Here is a 25,938-nt window from a genome sequence, read left to right as displayed (position 1 = left end):
AAGCATTTCAGGCATAAAAGGTAGAATGCTGACTTGGGGCAGCAGCAAGTAGGCCCCTTTGGCCCGAACACAAAGTGGATGAAGGGATTTATGTGAAATAAGCTTGCAAAGGATTATTTCTGGCTCCTGGGCTAGAGCCAGGTTGTAAAGGACTTTAAATGCCAAAGACACTGTACCTTGGATTTTGGTTTAGTAAGTCATACTTAGCTACTGAATTCTGTTTATCATAATTCTTACAATATTAACAACTATTTCACATAACCCTAAAAGTAACATGCTTCAAGCACTGCAAAAATAAGTATAAATTAAAATGTTAATAGAGATTACCTACTTAAAACACTCAATTTTAGAAACCCTTTTCTTTAAAAAAAAAACGGGGGGTGGGGTGTTAATTAATTTAGTGATAATCAGATTACTCTATGATGTTTGATTGTTCTCACAGTAAAGATAGAGATTGCTAAGTTTTTTTTCCCCAAACTTTCACCAGTCATATGTTTTTAATGCTTTAAAAGTTATATTCAAGTTAATTCTGTCACCTTTCTGGATGCCTTCGTGACTAATTAATTTCTGGAAGACATAAAATTTAGTATTGAAATATCCCAGTGCTGGCTTAGAAATGAGACACAGTCCTATTATCTTTTCTAGGACTCATACTTGTAAACAAGCCATCATCTGATAATAATGAACAAATTAAAAGATTGTTTCTGAGTTGACATTCTGTTCCAGATCAGTGGTTTTGTTTACCGGATGTCTGGGTCTTCATTAATGGCCCATCAAAATGTTAATCTTTTGGGTCTTGCATTGGGTTTATGGTTAATATTAGCTAATATTTATATGTTGCTTTAAGGTTTTCAAAGCAGTTTTTATCTATTATGTTACTTGGTCCTCAAATAACCCAGTTATGTAGGTGATTTTTTTTATTCCCATTATATGCAGGAAATGAGTTTAAGTGACTTACCCAGAGATGCACAATCAAGAGGTATCTCAGGGGCAGCTAGGTGGCACAGTGGATAGAGCACTGGCCCTGGAGTCAGGAGTACCTGAGTTCAAATCCAGCCTCAAACACTTAACACTTACTAGCTGTGTGACCCTGGGTAAGTCACTTAACCCCCAATCGCCTCACTAAAAAAATTAAAAAATAATAAAAAATAATAAAACAATGTTATAAAAAAAGAGGTTTCTCAGGCAAGATTTGAACTTGGGAAGTGCCTCATCTTGAAGGGGGTTCTTGAGCTGAGCTTTGAAAGAAGGTAGGATTTCTACGCAGTAAAAGCAAGTGTATTTTGAGCCTTGGGAGCTACTTGTTCTAAGGCACAAAAGTGGGAAAGTATTGTGCACAAAGAAAAAGAACATAAGTTTGGCTGGATCTTAGAGTATGTTAAAGGGAATAATGTGTAATAAACTTAGAAAGGTAGGTTGGGGGGCAGATAGGTGGTACAGTGGATAAAGCACCATCCCTGGATTCAGGAGGACCTGAGTCTGGCCTCAGACATTTGACACTTACCAGCTGTGTGACCCTGGACAAGTCACTTAATCCTCATTGCCCTGTAAAAAAAGAAAGAAAGAAAGAAAGAAAGAAAGAAAGAAAGAAAGAAAGAAAGAAAGAAAGAAAGAAGGAAGGAAGGAAGGAAGGAAGGAAGGAAGGAAGGAAGGAAGGAAGGAAGGAAGGAAGGAAGGGAAGAAAGGAAAGAAAGAAAGAAAGAAAGAAAGAAAGAAAGAAAGAAAGAAAGAAAGAAAGAAAGAAAGAAGGAAAGAAGGAAAGAAAGAAGGAAAGAAAGAAGAAAAGAAAGGCTGGAACCATATTTTGAAGGATTATAAATGATAAAAGGGTTTATATTCTATTTTCCAAACAATAAGGAAGAAATGAAGGTTATTGAACATAAGACTGATATAGCCAGACTTATGTTTTATGAATATTAATTTGGCAGCTATATGGAATATGAATTGGGAAGGGCAAAATAAATGATTGATCTTTGTGTTTGGTCATTCAACCTGTTCAAAATACAACCTATTTCTTACCATTCTATCCACAATTAAAACATGAGATTGTTTTCCAAACTGTGAAGTATATTGTCCTACCTCCTCTATGGTATGAGACCTTCTTTTGGGACACAAGTTATTGGACATTTTCTAATATAAAACTCACGTAAATGAATTACCTTTTCACTGAATACAAAATTCAAATCAAAGTCAACAAAAGTGAGCCTAACATGGCCTATTAACTTCAATTGACAAAGAATTCAACTATGTTAGGGAATAGTCTAACCCTTGGCAATTGTCTTTTGGCCGAAATAATATATACAATGGTTAACCGGAAAACTGTACCCCACAAAAACAGAATCACAGTTATAAAGAAAAACACTCATTTATATTTCTTCTCAGCAACTGGTTACATGCATTGCATGGGAAACCTCTCAAAGGTTCCATCAAAATTTAGCGTGGGGATAGAAGAGTATTTAAACAGTTGAAAAGTATGTGGAGGGTATACAGTCCCTGAACAACTAAGTTTTAAGGCTTTATTGATAAGTCAGTCAGGTCCAGATTGATTAACTCCCTGATTCCTGGTTTTTTAAAAGGATGCTCTTAATTCCATTTGCACAATGCAAATCAGCCTGATCACTCCTTGAAAGCAAACAATGTGGATATGAAGGAGGAAGACTCTGGGGATCTTTGCAGATAAGAAAGCTCTATGTAACCCCCTAATTGACTCAGGGATGTTGAGGTGCAAACAATGATGTCTCCAGAAGATTCAGGGGAAACCTACTTGGTTTGTCCTTCTATGGTTCTCAGGAATGTCTGATTATTTGCATATCAGCCAGGTTCAGTCTCTATTACCATAAGGAGACCTCTGATTGTTAGACTATGTTTTCACACAGTTCCTCTGGAAAAATAAGGGAATTTTACCAAATAATCATCACAATGTATTCCAAGGTATGGATTATAATGGAGGACTGGTCTCTCCTAACCCTGGAATCTTTTCCAGGGTCTGCAATTCACTGGTCCAACTTTGAAGACATGAGGAACAAGCCTTTGGCCTTTGGGATTCAGCCCAGCAGTAGCAGAGACAAGGGCTTATCTAGCAGTGATACTATTTTAGATGTACCTTTAGTGGGATCAATGCTACCTTAAAAAGCTGTTATGTCCAAGTCTGCTTCTCCCCCTGGACTGAAGTGTTATCATAGAGTATGACTGAAAAGTGTTGGGGGGGAAGGGTTGCACTTCTGGTTTTGCTATATCTTTTTATAATAACTAATTGATGTTAATTGGGCAAATGGTTGGTAAAATTGGTGAATTGGTTAAATGGAACTAGAGTCCTAGGTAATGACAACTGCCAGCAGTGGGGAGCATAATAGAATGGGGGCTGAAGAAACACCACAACCACTCTGGTGTCTCTCTAAAATTTTGAGGGAGAGGTGTAGTCTTGCTTAGAGAATGAGCACAGGTAGGACTTACTTCAACATAATAAACAAAAAGCAGAGTAGATATTAACCTGTTCCCTGTACTTCCTGTATGTTTGAGAGACTGGAAAATGGCTCATTCAATCAAAAATTCAAGCCAGGAAAAAACTTAATGTCAGCTTCATTTTTGTATTTTCATTAGTCCTTTTCAATGGCCAGTTTTTTTGTTTGTTTGTTTTGGGGGTGGGGATGGGGGAAGGATGAGCTCCTGGGCTTTAGAGATGTTTCCAAAGTACAATTGAGGCCAAGAAGATGGTTTCTATCTTTATGAAGACAGATTCAATTTTAGCAATGGCATGAATCAGACTCTCTCTTGTCTCCTTTCTCACCACCACATATCCCATTGTCCTTCTTTCACCTCTCAAATGAATTATAAAGCTCAGACTCCAAAAAAGATTCCTGAGCAGACATAACATATAATAACTTTTTTTCCTGGCCAATCACTGCCCTAGAATGTCTGGCAAATGAGGAAAATTGACTATCACAGTCAGAGATGGGACTTCTACTAAATAAAAGGTGATAATCGAGAAACTATCTTTGGTAATAGTATTGATGCTACTACTCCATCTTACCAACCATCTCTTCCTATACCCAAAGAAATTGCCCTTGACCTTGATTTGGAGATTTGTAGTACCTTACCACCCTTTCCCTTCCAAATCCATCCTGATGACTCCATCAACTAAGAATGTCCTTTAATAATTCTCATTTGGACATATTTATGTATATATATTTCTTTCTTTTCACTTAACAGGAAATCTGAATTCTTATTGATCACCCATTTGGAGAGGTATTTAGTATCAAATGTGGAATTAAAATGTGTGAGAAAACATGATCTTTTTTTCTTTAAAAAAAATCCAGGGGCACCTAGATGGCACAGTGGATTAAGTACCAGCCCTGGATTCAGGAAGACCTGAGTTCAAATTCGAGCTCAGACATTTGACACTTACGAGCTGTGCAACACTGGGCAAATCACTTTATCCTCATTGCCCTGCAAAAAAAAAAAGTGTGTGAAATAAAATAAGGCTAATTTGAATTAGCCTTAATAGGGGCCAATTCAACTGTGATCATATCTGTAGATAGCAAAAAACTGCATTTACTGAAATACCATCTTGAAAGTATATATTGGGGGGGGGCAGCTAGCTGGCACAGTGGATAAAGCACCGGCCCTGGAGTCAGGAGGACCTGAGTTCAAATCTGGCCTCAGACACTTGACACTTACTAGCTGTGTGACCCTGGGCAAGTCACTTAACCCTCATTGGCCCACGAAAGAAAGAAAGAAAGGAAGGAAGGAAGGAAGGAAGGAAGAGGGAAAAAAAGAAAAAAGAAAGTGTGTATTCAAATGTTGACCAGAAAAGAGAACTTTTCCAGAGAAAATTAAATGCTTTTAATAAACAAAACCAAACTTTTTAAAGAACCATATCTGTGCCATCAAAAGGGTGGCTTGAATCAGTGTTGGCAGAATTGTTAAATGTAAAAAGCCTCATTAGACCAAAGAAATGTTATTGCTGACTGCAACCTCTGATATGGTTGAAATAATATTTGACGGGGCAGCTAGATGGCAAAGTGAATAGAGCACCAGCCCTGGAGTCAGGAGTACCTGAGTTCAAATCCAGCCTCAGACACTTAACACTTACTAGCTGTGTGACCCTGGGCAAGTCACTTAACCCCAATTGCCTCACTAAAAAACAAAACAAAAAAAAAGAAATAATATTTGACTAATCAATTACAAAGCATCTTCAAATTATTCGATTTGCAGAAAATAGAGTAGAAAGAAGAATGACTTATCTGTCTAAAAATCTTATTGATCAATTAAGAAACAAAAAATCTTATTTTGTGTAGCAAAAGAATGAAAGATACAGGTGGGTAAAATTTCTCATCTGATTACATATGCATGACATGTTGCTGAAATCAATGTTTAGAGATCTGTTACTTGGCACATCTATTGGTGGTGATGCCAGATCAAGAGAATTTTTCTATAAGATTGACAGATTTTTTAAAAATCAAAATGACATAATGTGGGAAAATTGGATTGGACTGTATGCTGGCAGAACTCAATCAATGTCAGGAAGAAATGCAAGTCTATAAGCATGGCTTTAAAATGCCGCCCTTTACTCAATCTGGACACATTTCATGACTCAGAGACAATCATCTGTTTCAAAAAATATGAGCACAGAACTACATACAGTTCAAATTGTGACAATAGGGATAAATTTTTAAAAAATTAGTTATTTAAAAGGAAAGATCCTTGCACATTTTAAAAATGATATGAAGGTAGAACATAGGCTATTTCTATCTTCTGGGGAAATACATTGACTTTTTCATGTCAAAGTACTTCAAAGGATATTTGAGCTAAAAGAAGAAATTTTATTGACAATAAAAACAACAATGATGCAAATCGATTTTAGGATAAAAAAATTCCTCATGAAACTTCTTTATTTGGTGAGATTTTTTTAAACTGAGGACTATAGTCTGCGTATACTATAAGCTCTTCAGATTCATACTTGGATGCAAAAATAAAAAGTAGTTATGAAAAAGTTGGATTTAAGGAAAAAATTTATGTTTTCCAATTTAGAAAACACTTTCCCTAAAAATTAAATGGAAGAAAGTTAATTCTCAACAACTTGACTAATCTACTGAAGCAATTCTGATTTTATTTCTGGTGTCTTGATGTTTCTAAAGATGTTTTGTATCTTTTGTATCTAATATAATACACATCTTTTGAATCTGATACAATACATTTGTCATCTTAGGCCATCTGAAAAGGAATAGTTGATAGATTGGACTTATGATAGTATGTTGGAACAAATATTTGAACTTGAAAATCTTATGTTTGGCTATAGACAAAGAGTTCTCTGGTTTATGAAACAAAATGATACAAATTTTCATTCAATTTGTTATATCATTTGTTTTGTGAGACATAGTTTTTTGATATAACTGTTATAAAGACAAAGTATCTATCTTGATTAGTGGTTGAAAAGGAATTATAAGTTGTAATATAATCAATGACACCACATTTTAAGAAACTCTGTATCCAAAACTAAGTCTACTCAGCACATTCATTGCATTCATTACTGTTATTATTTTGTTTTACAAAGAAATCTCTAAATAATTTTAGTAAAAATATATTAAACTATTTTATTATTCTCAAAATGTTTTTGTGTTGTTATAAAACTAATAAATTTATTTTATTTGAATAAAAAATCAAGAAAGCTATTTTTATAGATTTTCTTATGAAAATGAGGGAAGACTGCCTGGTTTTAAGTAACAAAAAAGGAGGGTATTGCTAAACAAAATTTGGAAATCACTTTACATTGTGAAATGCCTTATTGAAATCCAAGGATACAATTCCTATGGGGTTTCCTTGATCTAGTGAATCTGTCAAAAATGGTTATAAGTTTAGTCTGGCTTTACCTGTTTTGGATGAACATTCTGGTTCTTTATGATAACTTTTTTCCTTTCTAAAGGCTCACAAACTATCATTTTAATCATATTATGGATTTTCTGCAAAAATCAAACTGGTCTCATCTTTTTTGAAAAATCAAGACACCTCACTAGTCTACCTTTAATTCTGAACTGTCTCCCTGAATCCAAAACCACCTCCCTCTTTTGCCCCCAAAGACATGTATGTGTATGTACATACACACACATACACATGTGTTGGGGGGGAGAAGAGAAGCAAGATGGAGGGAGCAGAGGGGCAGGGGGAGGAAGAAGGGCAGGGGGAGTCACATTTTTCTCTTTAAACAGCTTCTTATTAGAATTGCTTCTGTTTGTGTCATCAGAACTGAAATAACAGAAAGAAAAGAAAGAAAAATATTTAGGGGCAGCTAGGCAGTGCACTGGATAAAGCACTGGTCCTGGATTCAGGAGGACCTGAATTCAAATCTGACCTCAGACACTTGACACTTGCTAGCTGTGTGACCCTCAGCAAGTCACTAAACCCTCATTGCCCCACCAAAAAACAAAACAAAACAAAAACAAAACAAGAAATAAATATTTACTGTATTAAGGACCTATTATGTGCTAGGCTGTGCTAAGTATTTTATAATTATTATCTCAGTACAATGAGATAAAGTTCTTCTAAATATGATGACTTGCATTTATTGAGGATAGTTAGATGCTGCTACCTTACTCACCTTTAGGTTCCATTTCCAGGGGCCTATTGTCCCCTGTTCTTCCAAGTTCAAACATACTGATATATATGTGTCTATACACACACACACATGCATACATATGCGTATATATAGGTACAAATATATTCTACATATATTCTATTACTTATATATGTATATATAAAACAAGAAATTGAATAGCTCTACTTTCTCTCTGTCATTTATAACCATCATACTATAGAAGAAAAACTCCACACTCTTCAATTTTTAAATACAAATTCAGCAGAGGCCTGTTATTTATTATCTCCAAGAACTACTGCTTAGAGAAAGAACCAAAGGATGGAGTGTTCTCCTTCTTATTGAAATTCTTTCCCTTATAACCAATGTTCTCTTTAATTTTTTAAAAATCAGGAAACTAAGATGAATCCAACAGTCAGGTTAAAGGTTAAATTTTAGTTTTTCCCTTGTCAATTTGCTTAAATAAGACAATAGCAATGATAATTTTAAGAGATGATCTGGGCAGCTAGGTGGCGCAGTGGATAAAGCACTGGCCCTGGATTCAGGAGGACCTGAGTTCAAATCCAGCCTCAGACACTTGACACTAGCTGTGTGACCCTGGGCAAGTCGCTTAAACCTCATTGCCCCACAAAAAAAAAAGAAAAGAAAAGAAAAGAAAAAAGAAAAAGAGATGATCAGTCTCATTTTGAGCTTTCCTTACAGAGCTAAAGAACTTGAGAACTGGGAGGTATCCCAGCAGACCTCTTGGCTCCAGATCATTATGTGAGACTGAAGATGACAAGAAATACAAAGGCTGGACTTGTTGGTTTGGGAATTATCTTCAGAGATGATAACTCAATCAATGGGAGATGATATCACAAAGAGAGGGTATAGAGTAGGCAAAGAAGAAGGCCCAGGGCAGAGACTTTGGAGACACTTATGGTTAGGTTGGAAGAGGGAAGATGGAGAAACATTCAGAAAATGAGACTTATGAATGACCAGACAGGCAGGTAGGAGAACAAAGAGAGAATGATGTCCCTAAGGGAAGAAAATATCCAGGAGCAGGTGGTCATCAGTTAACCAACAGGCATTTATTAATTCTTCACTATGTACCTGATATTGTACGAGGCACTAGAGAAACAAATACAAAGAATAAAACAATCTCTTCTCTCAGGGAATTTATATTCTAACAGGAAAGATACCAATACATATATAAGCATATATAGAATCAATATAAGGAAAATAAATAGTAAGCAATTAGGGAGAGAGGGCCCTAGAAGTTGGGTGTGGGGGTGTCAAGAAAGGCTTCATATAGAACTGGGTGGTACTTGAGTTGGATCTTGAGGGAAGAGAGGGATTCTATGAGGTAGGAAGGAAGGAAGTGTACTCCTGTCATAAGAGAGAGCTTCTAGAAAAGCACAGAGACAGGAAATGGAATGTCATGTGTGAGGAACAGAGAAGACCAGTTTATCTGGATCAAATAGTGAGGAAGGGTGAATAATGAATAACAAAGCTAGAAAGATAGGTTGGGGCTAGGTTGTCATGGTCTCAAAAAGCTACATTTTTTTAAAGTTTATATTTTATTCTAAATACAATAGGGAGCCACCGGGATGTATGGAGGAGGAGATTATGATGGTCACATCTGCACTTCAAGAAAATCACTTTAGCAGCAATGTGGTAGGTCAGATATAGGGAAGTAAAAATGTAAAGGTCTGACAATCAATTGGGATGTGGGGTTAGGGAGAGTTGGTTGGGTGAACAGCTTTAAAAGCTGAAAAGAGTTAAAGAAGAATTAGAATTAGGAAAAGGTCACCAGATTTAACAGTTAAGACAGCATTTGGTAACCTTGGAGAGAATAGTTTCAGTCAACTGCTCAGGTTGGAAGCCAGATTACAAGAGACTGTTGATTAAGGAGGAAATATAGAAATGGGGGAGAGAGATGTGAGGATAGCTTGGGGAGCAGAAGGGTCAAATGAATGTTTTCTTAAGGAGAGAAAAGATCTGGTGATATTTGAAGGCAACAAGGATGGAGCCAATGGATAAGGAGTTGAAGATTAGAGACAGGAGGCGAGAATGCAAGGTTGATCAAAGGAACAAGGCTTCTAAAGTATGAAAAAGGGAAAAAGTACAAGTAGGCAAAGAAAAGGACTACTTCAACAAATTAGAGCAAAAGAGAGAATGGGGTTTGTTCAGAGGGGTTTTAAGCAGAATAATGGAAACTGGATTCCTGACAGGTGTTCTCTATTTTCTCAATGAAGGAGGTGAATGCCTCTGCCTAGAGAGGGAAGGGGGTAGTGCAGGAATCTTGAGGAAAGATGTGGAACAGCTGCGATGGAGAGTGAAGTGGTCAATACCATACTTAGTTAAGTCATTTCCACTTCTCTGGGTTTCAGTTTTCCTGTAAGTATAACTGACCATATTCCTCTGAACTGAGTTTCCTCATCTGTAAAATGTGAATAATATGGGGCAGCTAGGTGGCGCAGTGGATAGAGCACTGGCCCTGGAGTCAGGAGTACCTGAGTTTGAATCCGGCCTCAGACACTTAACACTTACTAGCTGTGTGACCCTGGGCAAGTCACTTAACCCCAATTGCTTCACTAAAAAAAAAAAAGAAAAAAATGTGAATAATACTAATACTACCTTACAGGGTTGTTGTGAGGAAAGGACTTTGTAAACTGTGAATCACTATGTAAATATTTAGCAAGTTATTATGTGTAAAATGAGGGGATTGAACTAGATCAACTTTTAAGCTTCTCCTATTTCTAACACTATGATTATATATGTGCACATCTCCTGTGAGAAAGTACAATTATCATATGGCAAAAGCTCAAGAAAAATAATAACAGCTCTCAAACAAGCACAATCTTTGAGGATCCATATAAGTGTTAGAAAAACTTGCTGGCATGGTTAGATCCAGGTGGGAATACTTCTGGGAAGGCTTCAAGTATGCTTTTTTTCCTTAGCCTAATAAAAAAAAAATGTATTTCTCAGAGTAATGAGTGCAATTCTTTCATTACCACCTGGGTTGAAATTGTATGTCCTCCTATTTCCCAAACTTATCTTATTTAGGCTTCAAAATGTATTCATACATCCATTCTTTTTTCTTCCTTCCTTTCTTTTTTTTGGGGGGGGAGGAGGGACAATGAGGGTTAAATGATTTGCCCAGGGTCACACAGCTAGTAAGTGTCAAGTGTCTGAGGTCAGATTTGAACTCAGGTCCTCTTGAATCCAGAGCTGGTGCTTTATCCACTATGTCACCTATCTGCCCCCATTCTGTCTTTCAATAAATATTTTAAAGCATCTTCTATGTGCTAGGTACTGGCCGAGGTGCTGGCCAAACTGACACAGAAATGGAAGGCATCCTTAGGAAGCTTACATTGGGGGAAGGGTGTGCGAGCAAGCAGTATGAATAAAGAACACAAATACCCATCACCCCATTTATCTTATCACTCTGGGACATGATAACCAAGTTCATAGTTATTTTATTCATGTTTATGATCTGATGATCTTAAAGCACTTTTTTTTTTTTGGTGGGGCAGTGGGGGTTAAGTGACTTGCCCAGGGTCACACAGCTAGTCTGAGGCCATATTTGAACTCAGATCCTCCGGAATCCAGGGCCAGTGCTTTATCCACTGAGCCACCTAGCTGCCCCCTTAAAGCACTTTTTGAAGTGTAATAGAAGTATAAGGTGAATTATCTGCAAAATGGAATTGAACACAGTAATGCTTAGGGTCCATTCCTGCTCTAATATTCAAACTGCATGTTTATACACTTGTAAAAATGTACTATCATAAATATGTACTTCAACTTGATAAAAAAACAAAAACAAAAACACCTCCGAAAACTGAATACCCTGGGAAAGAAGTGCAGGTATACTCTAGAGAAGCAGCTAGCTGGCTTAGTGAATTGAGCGAGCATGAAGCTGAAGTCAGGAACTTGAATTCAAATCCTTCCTAGGTCACTTCCTTAGCTAAGTAGCCCTGGGAAAATCACTTAACTTATTTATGTCTGCTTCTGCTTCCCCATCTGTTAAATTTGTGGGGGTTAATAATAATACCTACCTACCAGGGTTGTTATGAGGATAAAATGAACTGATATTAATGAAACACTTTCCAAATTTTAAAAATGCTATACAAATTCTAGCTATTATTATTCCATGACTTTGAGTCAATAACTAGCTCTCAAGATTCAATGTTCTTATCTGTAAAACAGGGTTCAATACTATTTTTATAATTTAGAGACAGATTTCTAGATGATTATTCTATAAATTGTAAGGCTTGATATAAAGGTTGCTTTAGAGTCACTAGATATTGCTTCAAATCCCATCTCTACTATTTACTACATGTGTGACATAAGGTATGTCACAACTTCTCTGCTTTGGCTTATTTAACTACAAAATGGTGCATCAAATTGGGAAGGTTGACAAAACAGAAATTTAGAAATGTTGGAGGGGCTATGAGAAAACAGGCACATCAATACACAGAAAGTCATTTAATTGTGCATACCTTTTGACCCACCAATAATACAAAGACATCAAAGTGGGGGAAAGGTACTTTATGGACAAAAATATTTATCATAGCACTTTTTGTAGTGGCAAAGAACTAGAAATTAAGGGGGAGGTCATTAACTGGGGAATGACTGAGTAAGTTGTAGTATATGAATATGGTGGAATATTATTATGAAATGACAAAGGAAACATTTTCAGAAGACTTGAGACAACTTGTATGAACTAATGCAGAATGAAGTGAGCAGGGCCAGGAGAACAATTTATCCAATAACTACACTGTAAAGACAAACTTTGACCGACTTAAAACCCATATCAATGCAATAACCAACCATGATCCCAGGGGACAGATGATGATGCATATCACCAACCTTTTGACAAAAGGTGAGGGACTCCAGATTCAGTGATATTTTTAGACATGAATAATGTGGGAATTTGTTTTGCTTTAATACACACACACGCATATACACATTTCTATATATATACCTATAAACATATACATAATACACATGTATAATATATATGTAGTATACATATATGTATACATATTCAAAAACATATATTTGTGGTAAGGGTTTTATTTTTGTTAGTTTGTTTAATGGAGGGGAAAGGTCAGATGGAAAAAAAATAAATTCGTGTTAATTGAAACAGTCAAAATAAGAAGCCATCAAAAAAATGGAGGGGGTTGGTCTAGATCAAAGCTTCTTAAACTGTGGGTTGAAACCCCATATTGGGTTAAGTAACAATGTGAAGTTTGGGGAAAATTTGCCAGTAAATGTTTGATTTGTATACTTATTATATATACTCAGGGTCAAGTAAAAAAATTCTCAGTCTAAAAGGGGTTGAGAGTGGAAAAAGTTTAACAAGCCCTGGTCTAGATAGACTTCAAGGTCCCTTCAAACTGTAAATTTAGAATCCCAGATCCAGAACTAGAAGTGACTTCAGAGGACACTTTATTTTACACATGAGAAAACATGCCAAAGAATAGTAAATTATATACGCAAGCTCCTACAGGTAGTAAGCTTTAGTAGTGAAATTTGGACTCATGTCTGGGGCTTCACAGCAAATTCTCTTTCCACTGTCCCATCCTGCCTGGTCTCATTTCGTCCTCACGCTAGTGTCCCTGCCCCTCAATCACTGACAGTAGTAGTAGGGTCTTTAGGAAGGGTGACTTTGTCCCTGATGCAGGACTTTGAGCTCCCAGATTCTAGTGATGAGTGTTATTTATAATGATTTTATGTGTCTTTCTGGCTTCCTAGAGGGAGGCCGGGTGGTAGTACATCACTGTATCCCAAACACCCGAGCAGTTTCTGCAATTTTTTCCCTATGGCTTTCTCCGTTTGCACATAGTAAGCGCTTAATAAATGCTCATCCATTCATTCCTTCTCTCAGGGATTGGTCCCTAAGGTTCCCATTAGAGCCAGTCCCTGAATCGCACACAGGGAGCACACCCTCACGTTTGCCCTTGGCAGTGGCCTCACTCTACAACCTTCGTGGAACCCCAAGTCAATTTCTCTTTACCCGCGTGAGACGCTGGCCATGGGCTGCAGCGTGATGACGTCACGGGGACGTTAGCGTCCGGGAGAAGCGGAAGCCGGGACTACTGTTTTGAAGTTGTTTGGTGCGGTCTGGTTCCGGAGCTGCTTTCTACTCTCCCGCTCCCTCCCCGCAGCTTTGTCTAGCGCCCCACATGAACTGCATATAGTGAAGAAAGGCGCTGTTGCTAGGCCGCTCCCCGGCGCCCGGGCAGCCGCGGTTTAATAAAGCGAAGCTTTCCTCGCTGCGGCACTGACGTGGCGTGGGCCCCACCGCTTTCCGTCCTCGCTCCCTAGCCGGGGCTCTTCCGCGCCCCGGGCTCGCCGAGGTCGGTATGTCCACCCCGCCTTTGGCCGGGGCCGGCATGCCGCCTGGGGCCGGGATGCCACCCGGCGCCTTTACGGGACCCCAGGCCCAGGCTGCCCGCGAGGTGAACACCGCGTCCCTCTGCCGGATTGGCCAGGAAACCGTGCAGGACATCGTGTATCGCACCATGGAGATCTTCCAGCTGCTCAGGAACATGCAGGTGAGGAGGGAGCGCAGGGACGGGCACCGAGCCGAGCACCGACGGAGGCCAAATAAAAGGCGGCGTTTGTGTAAGGCGTGAAGGTTTGCGGAGCGCAAACCGACCCAGGCGGCTGTCAGTGGCCAACGGTAGTCAACGTTTATCCAGCGCCTGCTTCCGGACACGGTGCTAAGCGCCAGGGTGCCGGTGTGGAAAGAAGGACCGACCCTGCTTTCAGGGAGCTTACAGTCTACACGCGGAAGCTGAAAGGGGGAAAGGGGAGTACCCGACCCGGGGTCTCAGTGGGAAAAGGAAATCATCCAAGGCCCAGGGTAGTGCAGCCGGGTGAGCAACGAGGAGACAAATGGCCGAGGTCCCTCCTTAAATGGAAGTTTGTAGTTGATGGACCCAGTCTCCTGAGAGGCAGAGGCTCCTGGATGATGAAGTTATCCCAATAATTAGCTTCCTGGAGTTAGAGGCTAGGTGGATCAAGCAGCGGCCCGAAGTCAAGGAGACACTAGCTGTGTGACCCTGGACGAGTCACTTAACCTTGTTCGTTTCAGTTCCTCATCTGTAAAATTAGCTGGAGAAGGATAGAGCAAACCTCTTCTGTATCTTTGCCAAGAAAACCTCAGATGCGGTCATGAAAAGTCACGGCCTGAAAAAAGGACGGAACAACAGCAAAAGGGGGTAGTGAAGAAGTCAGAGAAAAGTCCTAAGGTAGTGCAGCCACTTCAGATGGGAAACAGGCAAAGAAGGGTTTAAATGATTTTCCCAGAGTCACACACCTACTCAGTGTCTGAAACAGGATTTGAACTCTGATCTTTCCGATCATAAATTTCGTTTCACCCGCTTAGCTACCTGATGCTTACTATGTGCCAGGCACTGGATTAAGTGATGAAAACACAAAGGAGAGGGGCAAAGCCCCTGGTCTTAAGGAGCTCACAGTCTAATAGGCAATACATGCAAACAACTGTGTACATATGGGATGTACACAGAGCAAATTGGTGGTAATCTCAGAAGCATCGGCATGAAAGGAAACAAGGAGAGGCTGGCAGAAGATAGGATTTTAGCCGAGATTTGAAGAAAACCAGGGAAGTCAGTAGGGAAAGCATACCAGCCATAGGGGATGGCGAAAAAGAAATGTTGATGTAAATCTAGTTGTAATAGTTTCGGTTTCTCTGAGTATTTAATATACCACCAAAGCACTTTACATATTCAAAGACTTCACAATCTGAGATCTCGTTTCATCCATAAAGATTTCAAATGACATTTATTTCATTTTTTCCCATGCTTTGTTTTTATTTTCTTGTATCTGTTACCATCTGTCATCCAGTTTAGTTCCAAGTCTTTCCAGGACTTTTGTTTATCCTACAAATGTTTATCATTTCTTTGCTATTTCATGACAGGGTATGTTTGCTGTTCAAGGAGGACTAGCACCTCTGGTGTGAGAGCTTCCCTACTCCTTTTCAGGTTTGCTCAATCACCTTTGGTATCTACCTGTCCCCCACTTCTCACCTATTCGTTCCAAGCCACATCCTAATAAATAATCTCAGCAGATGAGATAAACTAGATTCGTTAGGGGGTATCTGCCCAAGCATATAAAGACTTCGCTGGTAGAGTGGACCTGGTAAAAACAGTTTGTTCCAATAACTGTGAAAGCCGCTGAAGCAGGCTCTGTGGAGCCTTTAGAGCTTGATCAGATAATGGAGACCCCAAGGTCATCCACTGCATCCCATGTGATAGATCGACAGTCATCTCGACACTGGACTTTGATGACTGGGAGAGTGGGGTTAACAACTTTCTGTGACTTTGCCTCACTTAAATCCAAGTCACACATAAACTGAGACCTCACTCTGTGATGACATTGGTCCTCTTTGAAATTGAAGGACAAACAACAACAAAAACCCTCTCCAAAGTTCCCAACAATCACTTAATGGCAAAATCTAATGGCCTTTTCTCAATCCTCCTCTTCTTCTCAACCCTCTCTTCTTGATATTCATGCTGCTCTTTCTTGGGTCTCTTCCTACCTGTCTAATCTCTCTAAGTGTTCCCTAAGACTTTATCCTGCCTTCTCACAATATACTGTTGTGCTTATTTATTTCATCATTTCCCATGGATTCAATTATCTTTATCCAGGTAATTCTCAGATCTTTATATCCAGCCCTAACCTCTCTCCTGTTTTGAATCTTCCAACTAGATATTTTAAATTCAGTGTTGTGTAAACACTTGACACTCAGCATGTCCAAAATTACACTCATTTTCTCCCTAAGTGCAACCTTCTTCCTAACTTCTTATTACTGTCAAGGGCAGCACCGTCCTCCCAAGTCACTCAGCCTCTCAGCTCAAAAGTGTCATCCTTGGCTCCTCATTCACTCTCAATCCCCTCCCCCACTCAAATCTTTTCCCAAGGCCTGTCAGTTTTACCTCCACAGCATGTCTTCTTGTATACTCTCCTCTCCTCTGGCACTGCCACCACCCTGGTGCAAATCCTCACCACTTAGCTATTGAAATAGCTTGATGTTTGGTCTCACTTCTAAGTCTCTCTCTCCCCACTCCAGTCTGTCCTTCAATCCCATTGTCAAATTGATCTTTCTAACCTTGATATTCCAATGCTCAATTAATTTCAGTGGCCCACTTTGACCTCTATGACCAGAAAACCCTAGCTGTTTGTGTTTAAAGTCATTCATTACCCGACCTTTTCCTGCATTTCCAATCTACTCCTTACTCCCCTTTATATACTCAGCACTATAGCGATACTGGCCCCATTGGTATTCTCTGCAGTGCCACTCCAGCTCCTGAGGGTGCATTTTCATTGCATGTTCCTTATACCTATAATGCTCTCCCTCATCTCAGTCTCCTGGCTTTCCAGGCTTCCTTCAAGTCCCAGCTAATATCTTTCCTTCTAAAGTAAACTTTTCCTAATCCCACTTAATGCTAGTGTCGTCTTTTTCTGATTATTTCCAGTTTATACTGTCTATATATCTTGTTTGTACATAGTTATTTTATGTTGTCTCCCCCATTAAAGTGTGAACTCCTTGAAAGCAAGGGCCTTTTTTTGCTTTTCCTTTATTCCCATTGCTTAACAAGGTGCCCTGCACACATAGCAAAAGCTTAATAAATGCTTGTTGACTTGAAAGTAGGAATGTAGGGAAAATGGCACTTTGAGAGGGCAATTTTTACTATAAAATAATAATCATCAAAAACTATTTGCTAGGGGCAGCTAGGTGGTACAGTGGATAGAGCACCAGCCCTGGAGTCAGGAGTAACTGAGTTCAAATCTGGCCTCAGACACTTAACACTTACTAGCTGTGTGACCCTGGGCAAGTCACTTAACCCCAATTGCCTCACTAAAAATAAATAAATATATTTTAAAAAAAACAAAACTATTTGCTACTCCTTTAGAAAATAGAAAAGTAGACTAATGGAACAATCTAGATAATGATGGTGCAGAAACAATTGAATTCCACAGCCCAGTGTTTGATTAATGTGAGAATACAATGTATTTGGGATTTGAAAAGAACTGGGAAAACTTTTTGGCAGAAATCAGGTTGAAGCCAATATTGTACACCCCATAATGTAATAAACTTGAAATGTGACTTACATATTAAAGATCATACCATATAAAATTAAAAAGACAACCAGATGGGGCAGCTAGGTGGTGAAGTGGATAAAGCAGGGGCCCTGGCTTCAGGAGGACCTGAGTTCAAATGTGGCCTCAAACACTTGACACTAACTGTGTGACTCTGGGCAAGTCACTTAACCCTCATCGCCCTGCAATAAAATAAACAAAGAAATAAATTTTAAAAAATAAAAATAAAAAGACAACCAGATCCGATATCAGATCAGATGATTGCAATTATGTAAAATTAAACAGCTTTTAACACCGATGAAATCAATGCAACTGTAACAAGCAGAAAAGTAGTATATTTGAGAAAAACAATTTGCATCAGACATCTCTGATACAGTTCTGATATCCAAGGTAAAAGGGAACTGACATTGATATGAACAATAGAAGCTATTCCTCTAATGGATAAGTGAACAAAGGATATGAACAGACATTTCACAAAAGAATTATAAAGTGTTGATAACTATGAAAAATTGGTCCAATGTACTAAGTGAAATTCAGATTCTAAAATCACCATTTCCCTCTAGTCCTAGCATATTGGAAAAGATAATATAAGATAGGAATACATAATGTTTGAGAAACTGTGAAAGGGGAGACACTAATATGCTTCAGAGAGCAGTGAATTTGTCCAGCCACACTGAAAAGTCATCCAGAATTGTGCTGTGAAAGTGACTAAAACTTCCATATCCTTTGACCCAGATATCCCATGCTAGGCATATATCAGAAGGAGGTCAAGAATATGAAAGAGCCTCAGAATATACCAAAATATAGCAGCATTTTTTTGGTAGCAAAGAATTAGAAACAAAGTAGATAATCATTCATGGAGGAGTGACTAAACAAATTGTGGTACATGAATATAATGGGATATTGTTGTGTCCTAAGAAATGATAAATATAAAGAAGTAAACACGTCCAGGAAAACAATTTACACTTTGACTTTGTCATTGTTGTTCAGTCATGTCTGACTCTCTGTGATCCCATAAGGGTTTTCTTGGGAAAGATACTGGTTTGCTATTTCCTTCTCCAATGGATTAAGGCAAATAGAGACTAAGTGATCAACCCAGTATCATATAGCTAGTGAGTGTCTGAGGCTAGGTTTGAATTTAGGTCTTCTTGACTCCAGACCCAGTGCTATATCCACTCACTGAGCAATCCAATTGCTTCATATAAATGTAGAGAACAATAGAAGTTAAAACTGAGTGCTGTGACATTAGAATGATCGAGTTTGGCCCCAAAGAAGAAATAAGAAGACACCACCTTTATCATCTTTGCAGAGGTGGGAGACCATGGATACAGAATGCTACATATATATCAGACTTTTTCATGTGTTGGTTAGTTTTGTTTTTCTTTTACGCTTTGTTGTGAGAGGACTCGAAGAAAAGACTAGCCAGAGAGGGCTATATGTTGAGAAATATAGGCAATAAAAAAAATCAGTAATGTTCATTCGTTTGTTCATTTTAAAGACTAATTCACAGCTTCACCAGCTGGATGGGAATGAGCCTTTCTTACCTTTAGCATGAATTTTATTTTTTGCTGAATGTGAGGTGAGGCCTGTTGGTGTTTGTTTTAAAATTTGAGTTTCTCTTTTTAAAAATTTCATTTCATTTCATTTTTTGCAGGGCAGTGAGGGTTAAGTGACTTGCTTAGGGTCACACAGCTAGTAAGTGTCAAGTGTCTGAGGTCAGATTTGAACTCAGGTCGTCCTGAATCCAGGACTCATGCTTTATCCATTGTGCCACCTAGCTGCCCCCCACTTTCTTTTATTACTAATGATTTGGAGCAGTCTTCTTGTGGTTGTTTTTAGTTTGCAGTTCTTTTGAGAACTATTAATGAACTGTTTTCTCATGTGTGTTTCTCAGAGTGTGGTCTGGGAACCTCTAGGAGTGCTTAAGACCTTTTTAGGAACTCTATGAGGTCGGAACTATTTTCATAATAGACATTTCCATTTCTAATATGATATACACAAAACCTCTTGGGGGTGGTTCTCAATAAATTTTAAAGGTTAAAGGGGCCTGAGCCAAACAATTTTGAGAACCATTACATTTGAGCATGTTCTTGGTCATATATATTTGTGCTAATTTTTCTTTCACCATAAGTTTTCTTGTATTTATTGTGTATACATTCTGTATATACTTGTATATGTACATTTTCTCCTGCAATAGAGCATGTCAGAAATTTGAAAATAGGGATTGTTTCATTTTTTCTTGTATCTTCAGTGGCTAACACAGTGCCTGGCATGTAAGAGGAATGTATAATTCATTGTTGAATACTCTTTTATATTTAGAATATCAGACCTTTATATAAGACATTTGGTACAGTTTTTTTCTTATCAACATTTTTCTTTCTTTGTTCTAGTTGCATTTATTTATATGTATTTTTATATATAAAAGTGTTCAATTTCATGTAATTATATGTACTAGTCTATTTTTTGAGATCTCTTCCAACATTTTAGTTAATAATTCCCATGACCACAGTTGCTAAATGATATCTCCATGCATTTTCTGTGTCAGTTTGCAACTTAATGTGATAAGATGCTTATTTTTTCCCCCTAACCTGAATTCCAGTTTACCCAGCAGTTCTTAGCATATAGGGAGTTCTTAAGTATTCCGTGTTATCAGATTTATTGAACACTGGATTATTTCTTTTATGGTTCTTGATTATCTGGTCTGTTGCATTTATCTACTTTTATCTTTTTCAGCTAGTATGAAGTAGCTTTGATTACATTTCTTATGTAACTTGAGGTGAGAAAGCTTTTTTTTTTTTTTTTTGGTGGGGCAGTGAGGGTTAAGTGACTTGCCCAGGGTCACAAAGCTCATAAGTGTCTGAGTTCAGATTTGAACTCAGGTACTCCTGAATTTAGGGCCAGTGCTTTATCCACTGTACCACCTAGCTGCCCCCGAGAAAGTTCTTTTTTCTCTGTTTAATTCTTCTTCTTTTTCATCATTCCCCTTGAGATTTAGATACCTTTTCCTTTTTGTTCATGCTAAGAATTCCATGTATTTAAGGTCTATATCTTATTTCTTTTGCTGGAAATGGGCATTTAAGATAAATATATAGCATAACTTATAGGTACTTAAAATTGATATGAAGTCTCCTTAGGTATATTTTAAAAATAAATTGAATAAAATGTTAAAGTGAAAACTACATTTTACTATCTTCCTTGAGCAACTTAATTGTCTTATCAGTTTTGTCTAGATATTTGTAAATTAGTATTTTTAGCTGTGTATTATTTAGCTTATTAAGTAGCCAGAGCCAAGTATTTTTTCAGTATTTACAGTTTCAATTCTTAATTGGGTAGAGGTATATGGAGAATTCTATGTAATGTTAAAGTAGTACTTTTTAAAGCTATAATATACTTCAGAAATTACAAAATATAGTGCAGTTGGCTTTAGCATATCATTGTTCTGCTGGGTATGGTGTTGCATGCCATAGTACCTGCCACTGGGGAGGCCAAGGATGGTCGAACTTGAGTTTGGAAATTCTGAGCTGCAGGAGTGTTAAAGGCAAATAAGCATCTTTAGTAAGGCCAGCACCAATATGGTGAATCCCTCAGGACTGGAGGACCGCTAGGCTGCCTGAGCAGGGCAAACAGCTCATGTCAGAAGTGGGGAAGGTCAAAGCTTCCATGCTGACTGTTACTGGGATCAGGCACATGAGTGGCTACTGTACTTCCAGCCTGTGTGAAATAGGGAGACTCAGTTCCCCCCCCCAAAAAAAATATTATTGTACTACCCAGAAGTTGTACTTCAAAGTCATGATTCATGACAGATGTATGTCATTCAAAGCTCACTTCGAGAGTTGACATCATGATAATGTTTTATAGCAACATCTCTTACTAGGCTGTAAGCCATATTTATTTTTATTCTTCCAGCACTAAATAAATGCATTAAGGAAAATAGTACATGCCAAATAAATGAGTTGCTTAGAGGGCTAATTTACAGAAATGAAAACCTGTTGTAAATACTTAAGTTTTGTGGCAGGTAGAAGGTCTAGTGAAAATCTCCCTAGTTTATTTGTAGGAGACATAAATTTTTCAGGGTGGCCACTCCTTCCACACATGCATATGATAATTCCTTCATGCCCTTTTATCCTATGTGATGATTGTCAAAGTGGTTCTTCTGTTTACTGCCTTTTTTGAGGAAAAATCTTCTGTTTTCAATGCATTCAGTGTTTATTGTGTTATTTTTGTTTTTGTCTAATCAATCAGTTACCAAATGGTGTCACTTACCACACTGGAACATACCAGGACAGGTTAGCTAAACTACAAGATCATCTCCGTCAACTCTCCATCCTCTTCCGGAAACTACGATTAGTTTATGATAAATGCAATGAAAACTGTGCAGGACTGGATCCTATTCCAATAGAGGTAAGTTTTAGTGGCAGAGTATGGGGACACTAATCAGAAAGTAAGACATTTTTCTGTGACTAAAGTGGCAATAGGAGTAATTAGTTCTCCATATCTGTTTTTTTTATCCTTTAAAAAATTTTTTTTTTGGTGCGGCAATTGGGGTTAAGTGACTTGGCCAGGGTCACACAGCTAGTAAGTGTTAAGTGTCTGAGGCCAGATTTGAACTCAGGTCCTCCTGAATCCAGGGCCACTGCGCCACCTAGCTGCCTCTCCATATCTATTATTTCACTACAGTCTTAGCTATTGAATTATGCTGATTTTAATCTTTATCTAAAGAAAACTAAAATATGTTAACATGTATGCCAGTTGTGGGATATGTTTATAATTTTTTTAAAAAGCAATTTTGTTTTTTTCAGGACAGTGAGGGTTAAGTGACTTGCCCAGGGTCACACAGCTAGTAAAGTATCAAGTGTCTGAGACCAGATTTGAACTCAGGTCCTCCTGAATCCAAGGCTCGTGCTTTATCCACTGTGCCACCTAGCTGCCCCCAAAGCAATGGGTTTTTCTTTTTGAGGCAATTGGGGTTAAGTGACTTGCCCAGGGTCACACAGCTAGTAAGTGTTAAGTGGCTGAAGCTGGATTTGAACTCAGGTCCTCCTGAATCCAGGGCCAGTGCTCTATCCGCTGTGCCACCCAGCTGCCCCAAAAGCAATTATTTTTAATAAGAATGTTGAAACACATTAGTCAAACAACTTATTATTTATCATGTGTCCTGTATACAAGATATAAGACGCTCTGAATTTTGAGTCTGAGCCAAATCTAATTTAAGCTCTTAAACTTGTAGAGTGTTAGTGATTTTATCACTACTTTATCCACAATCTTAACTGTTCAACAATAGAATTGCAAATGTTTTAAAAATGTAAAAATATCAGACTTTCATAAGTTTTTTTAAAAATTTCCAAAGTGCTATGTAAATGTTAGTTATTATCTTTCTCAAAAATTCTAATAATAGTACTAATTCAGATTTGAGTTTGGGGCTAGTAATGATCTTTTTTTACATTTCAAATTGTTGCTTAAATATATAATATAGTTTAATAATAGAGCTGTATTTGATTATATTGAGTATGTGGTACTTCTCTTTGGTTGTTTTTACATATAAATTTGTACTTTTGTTTCCAAGGGTAAGGAAATACATTTTTCAATGCTCTGATTTTCTTCAGTTCATTAAACATTTATTTAGTAGCTACTGGGTATGACTATATTGATCAAGTTGATTGATTTCATTTAAATGGAGATTTATAAAAATTATAATGGAAACTTTAAGTTTATATTCAGATGTATTATATTCTGAAATTTATTGAAAATATTTAGAGCTTTTCTTGAAAAACCTTAACACTGTTTGATTATACTTGGCTCAACTGAGCTCTGACTTCAAGTTTTTTATAACAGAGCTTGATAAAACAAAACATAGATTGTTTTTGGTGGAAAGAGTGTTAGACTTAGAAGTCAAGACTTGGGTTCCAATTCCATCTCTGCTACTTATTACCTCTGTGACCTGGGACAAGTCACCTGACTTTGACCTCTCTGGGCCTCGTTTTCTTCATTGACAAAATGAAGAAATGGGAGTAAATGACCTCTCAAGATCTCTTCCAACTCTAGTTATGATCCTAAAAGGAGCTTATTAAAATAATTTTTTAAAAACTTCATAATTTTAAACACATGAACAAATTATTTCTTTGAAACTGTCACTAAACTGAAATTTATATATATGCTGTTATAAACATTATTTTACATGCTGTAAAGTATCGATATTATTTTAAGCTTTGAGTTTTGTTTGTGATTTATACATTTTAACCTCCCCCCCCCCCCTTTCTAGCAACTCATTCCTTATGTGGAAGAAGATGGCTCAAAGAATGATGACCGTGGTGCTTCTGGCCAACTTCGTTTTGCCAGTGAAGAGAGGAGAGAAATTGCAGAAGTAAATAAAGTGAGTGCTTTTTTCACATTTTTTATGTTTTAAGATTATTAGTAAAATATTATGTGATTTCAAGATGGCTCAAAGACATTATTATATAGTGATTGAAAGGAATATCTTCCTTTTGCAAAGATTATTTACACTTTAGCAATTTTATCTACCTCACCCATTGCCGAAAACCAGGAAGTTAGCAAAAACAGTCTTTAAGTGACAAAAATAGATATCACATAATTCTCACAGGTCAGCACATGCACTTAGAGGAGAGAAGCTCATGCAGAACTTCTTTTCCTATTTGCTTTAGATAGCTTTGTGAAATCAACAAACATTTACTGAAAGTCTACAGTCTTAATTGTCTAGTTTCCCAGAAGAACAGAAGTAGAAAATAAAAATACGTGGGGGGAGGATAGCTGTAAGAAAACACCTGAGAATGGAAAGGAGACAGAAAAAGTATTATAACACATTATAATAATTGATATTTCAAATAGTGACCTTTAGTTGCCAAGAAAAGTTTATAAATTATACTGAGATATGTTATTTGAGAGGTCAGGGAAGTATATTATCCATTTTATTTTATTTATTTCTTCCTTGATTATTACTTTTGTCCAGTAATTCCTTTTAAAAAATCAATTATCAAAAAAGGGATATTTAAAACAAATAATATAGAATGTTTTATTTATCATCTTTTGCAATGGGAAAATTCAGTGTTGTTTTTTTTTTTTTAACAATTAACAAAATGGTTAAAAGCTTTTTTTTCCCTTTAATGTTTGGGTACTTGAGGAAATAAGCATCAACCATCTACAAAACTCAGTTATATTAAACACTTTGTATGAATTACAGTTACTTTGTATTCACCACCATGACTATCACATTGCTATATGCTTAATAAATATCTGTTAATTTGTTTTTTGTTTTTTGGAGGGTTTTTTTTGATAAAATTAGAAGGGAATCTTGAGGACATGTGTCCAAATGCCTTGAATAAACTGAAGCTTTAGAACTTCATGGCCTGTAAAACTTCCCAGTGCTACTTGAACCTAATTAAAATGTAATTGGGAAAGAGTTAACCAAATAAAAATGCAACCCAATATAGATAATGTTAATTTTTGGTTTTCTAAGTCAGCATGCAGTCCTTAGGAATCCTTTTCTATTTGAGCTTGACACAGTAGTTCAAAATTGTCTAACACAAGATTATCTATTTTAGTGATCTCCTCTAGATTTCATTTTTGTTTTAAAATTGTGGCACTCATCTGTTTGCATTTCTATTTTCTAAGTCTTTGTTTTTCTTCACAAAGATTTTTTAAACCAAATACATGTCTTTATTTGCAAAACTTCAGATTTATTGCTGCTAATTTTTTTTCTTAAATTTATTTCATTTTTCATTTATGAAATGAGTATTTCCATAACATTGTAGAATTATTTAAAAGATGATTGCACATGAAATTGCAAATCTAGGGGCAGCTAGGTGGCACAGTGAATAGAGCACTGTCCCTGGATTCAGGAGGATCTGAGTTCAAATTCAGCCACAGACCCTTTACACTAGCTGTGTGACCCTGGGCAAGTCACTTAACCCCAATTGCCTCACAAAAACAGAAAAGAAATTGCAAATCTATTATGTTTAACTTGTTACTCCTTTTAAGTATATAATAAAGTTATCATGTAAATCCCCCCCCATGGGTATCATTATATGCAAATGTGCATATATATGTAAAATTATTCTATATATATACTTCTATTTATTTGTTCTTTCTCTGGATGCAGACAGGATCTTCTTTCATAAGTCTTTTGTAGTTAATTTGGGTATTTATAATAATCAAAATGATCTAGTTGTTCTTAAAACAGTATTGCTGTCACTGTATACCACATTCTCTTGGTTCTGCTC

General features: G+C 37.4%; 1 protein-coding gene across 2 annotated transcripts in view; it reads left to right on the top strand.

Moving 5' to 3' along the window:
- The first annotated feature begins 13,653 nt into the window (after window positions 1-13,653).
- MED30 (mediator complex subunit 30) overlaps window positions 13,654-25,938 on the top strand; it is a 33,158-nt gene continuing 20,873 nt past the window's right edge. For both annotated transcript variants that reach the window (XR_006354060.1, XM_043975231.1), the window contains exons 1-3: window positions 13,654-14,133; window positions 21,947-22,105; window positions 23,964-24,074. Coding sequence is in view for 1 of the 2 variants with exons in the window: in XM_043975231.1 (XP_043831166.1) it covers window positions 13,942-14,133; window positions 21,947-22,105; window positions 23,964-24,074 (462 nt within the window). In the remaining variant the exon portion in view is untranslated. The remainder of the gene's footprint in view (window positions 14,134-21,946; window positions 22,106-23,963; window positions 24,075-25,938) is intronic.

This window comes from Dromiciops gliroides, chromosome 1 (assembly GCF_019393635.1).
Source record: "Dromiciops gliroides isolate mDroGli1 chromosome 1, mDroGli1.pri, whole genome shotgun sequence".
NCBI lineage: Eukaryota > Metazoa > Chordata > Mammalia > Microbiotheria > Microbiotheriidae > Dromiciops > Dromiciops gliroides.
Note: the sequence above shows the minus strand (reverse complement) of the source record. Positions and strands in the feature narration are given on the sequence as shown.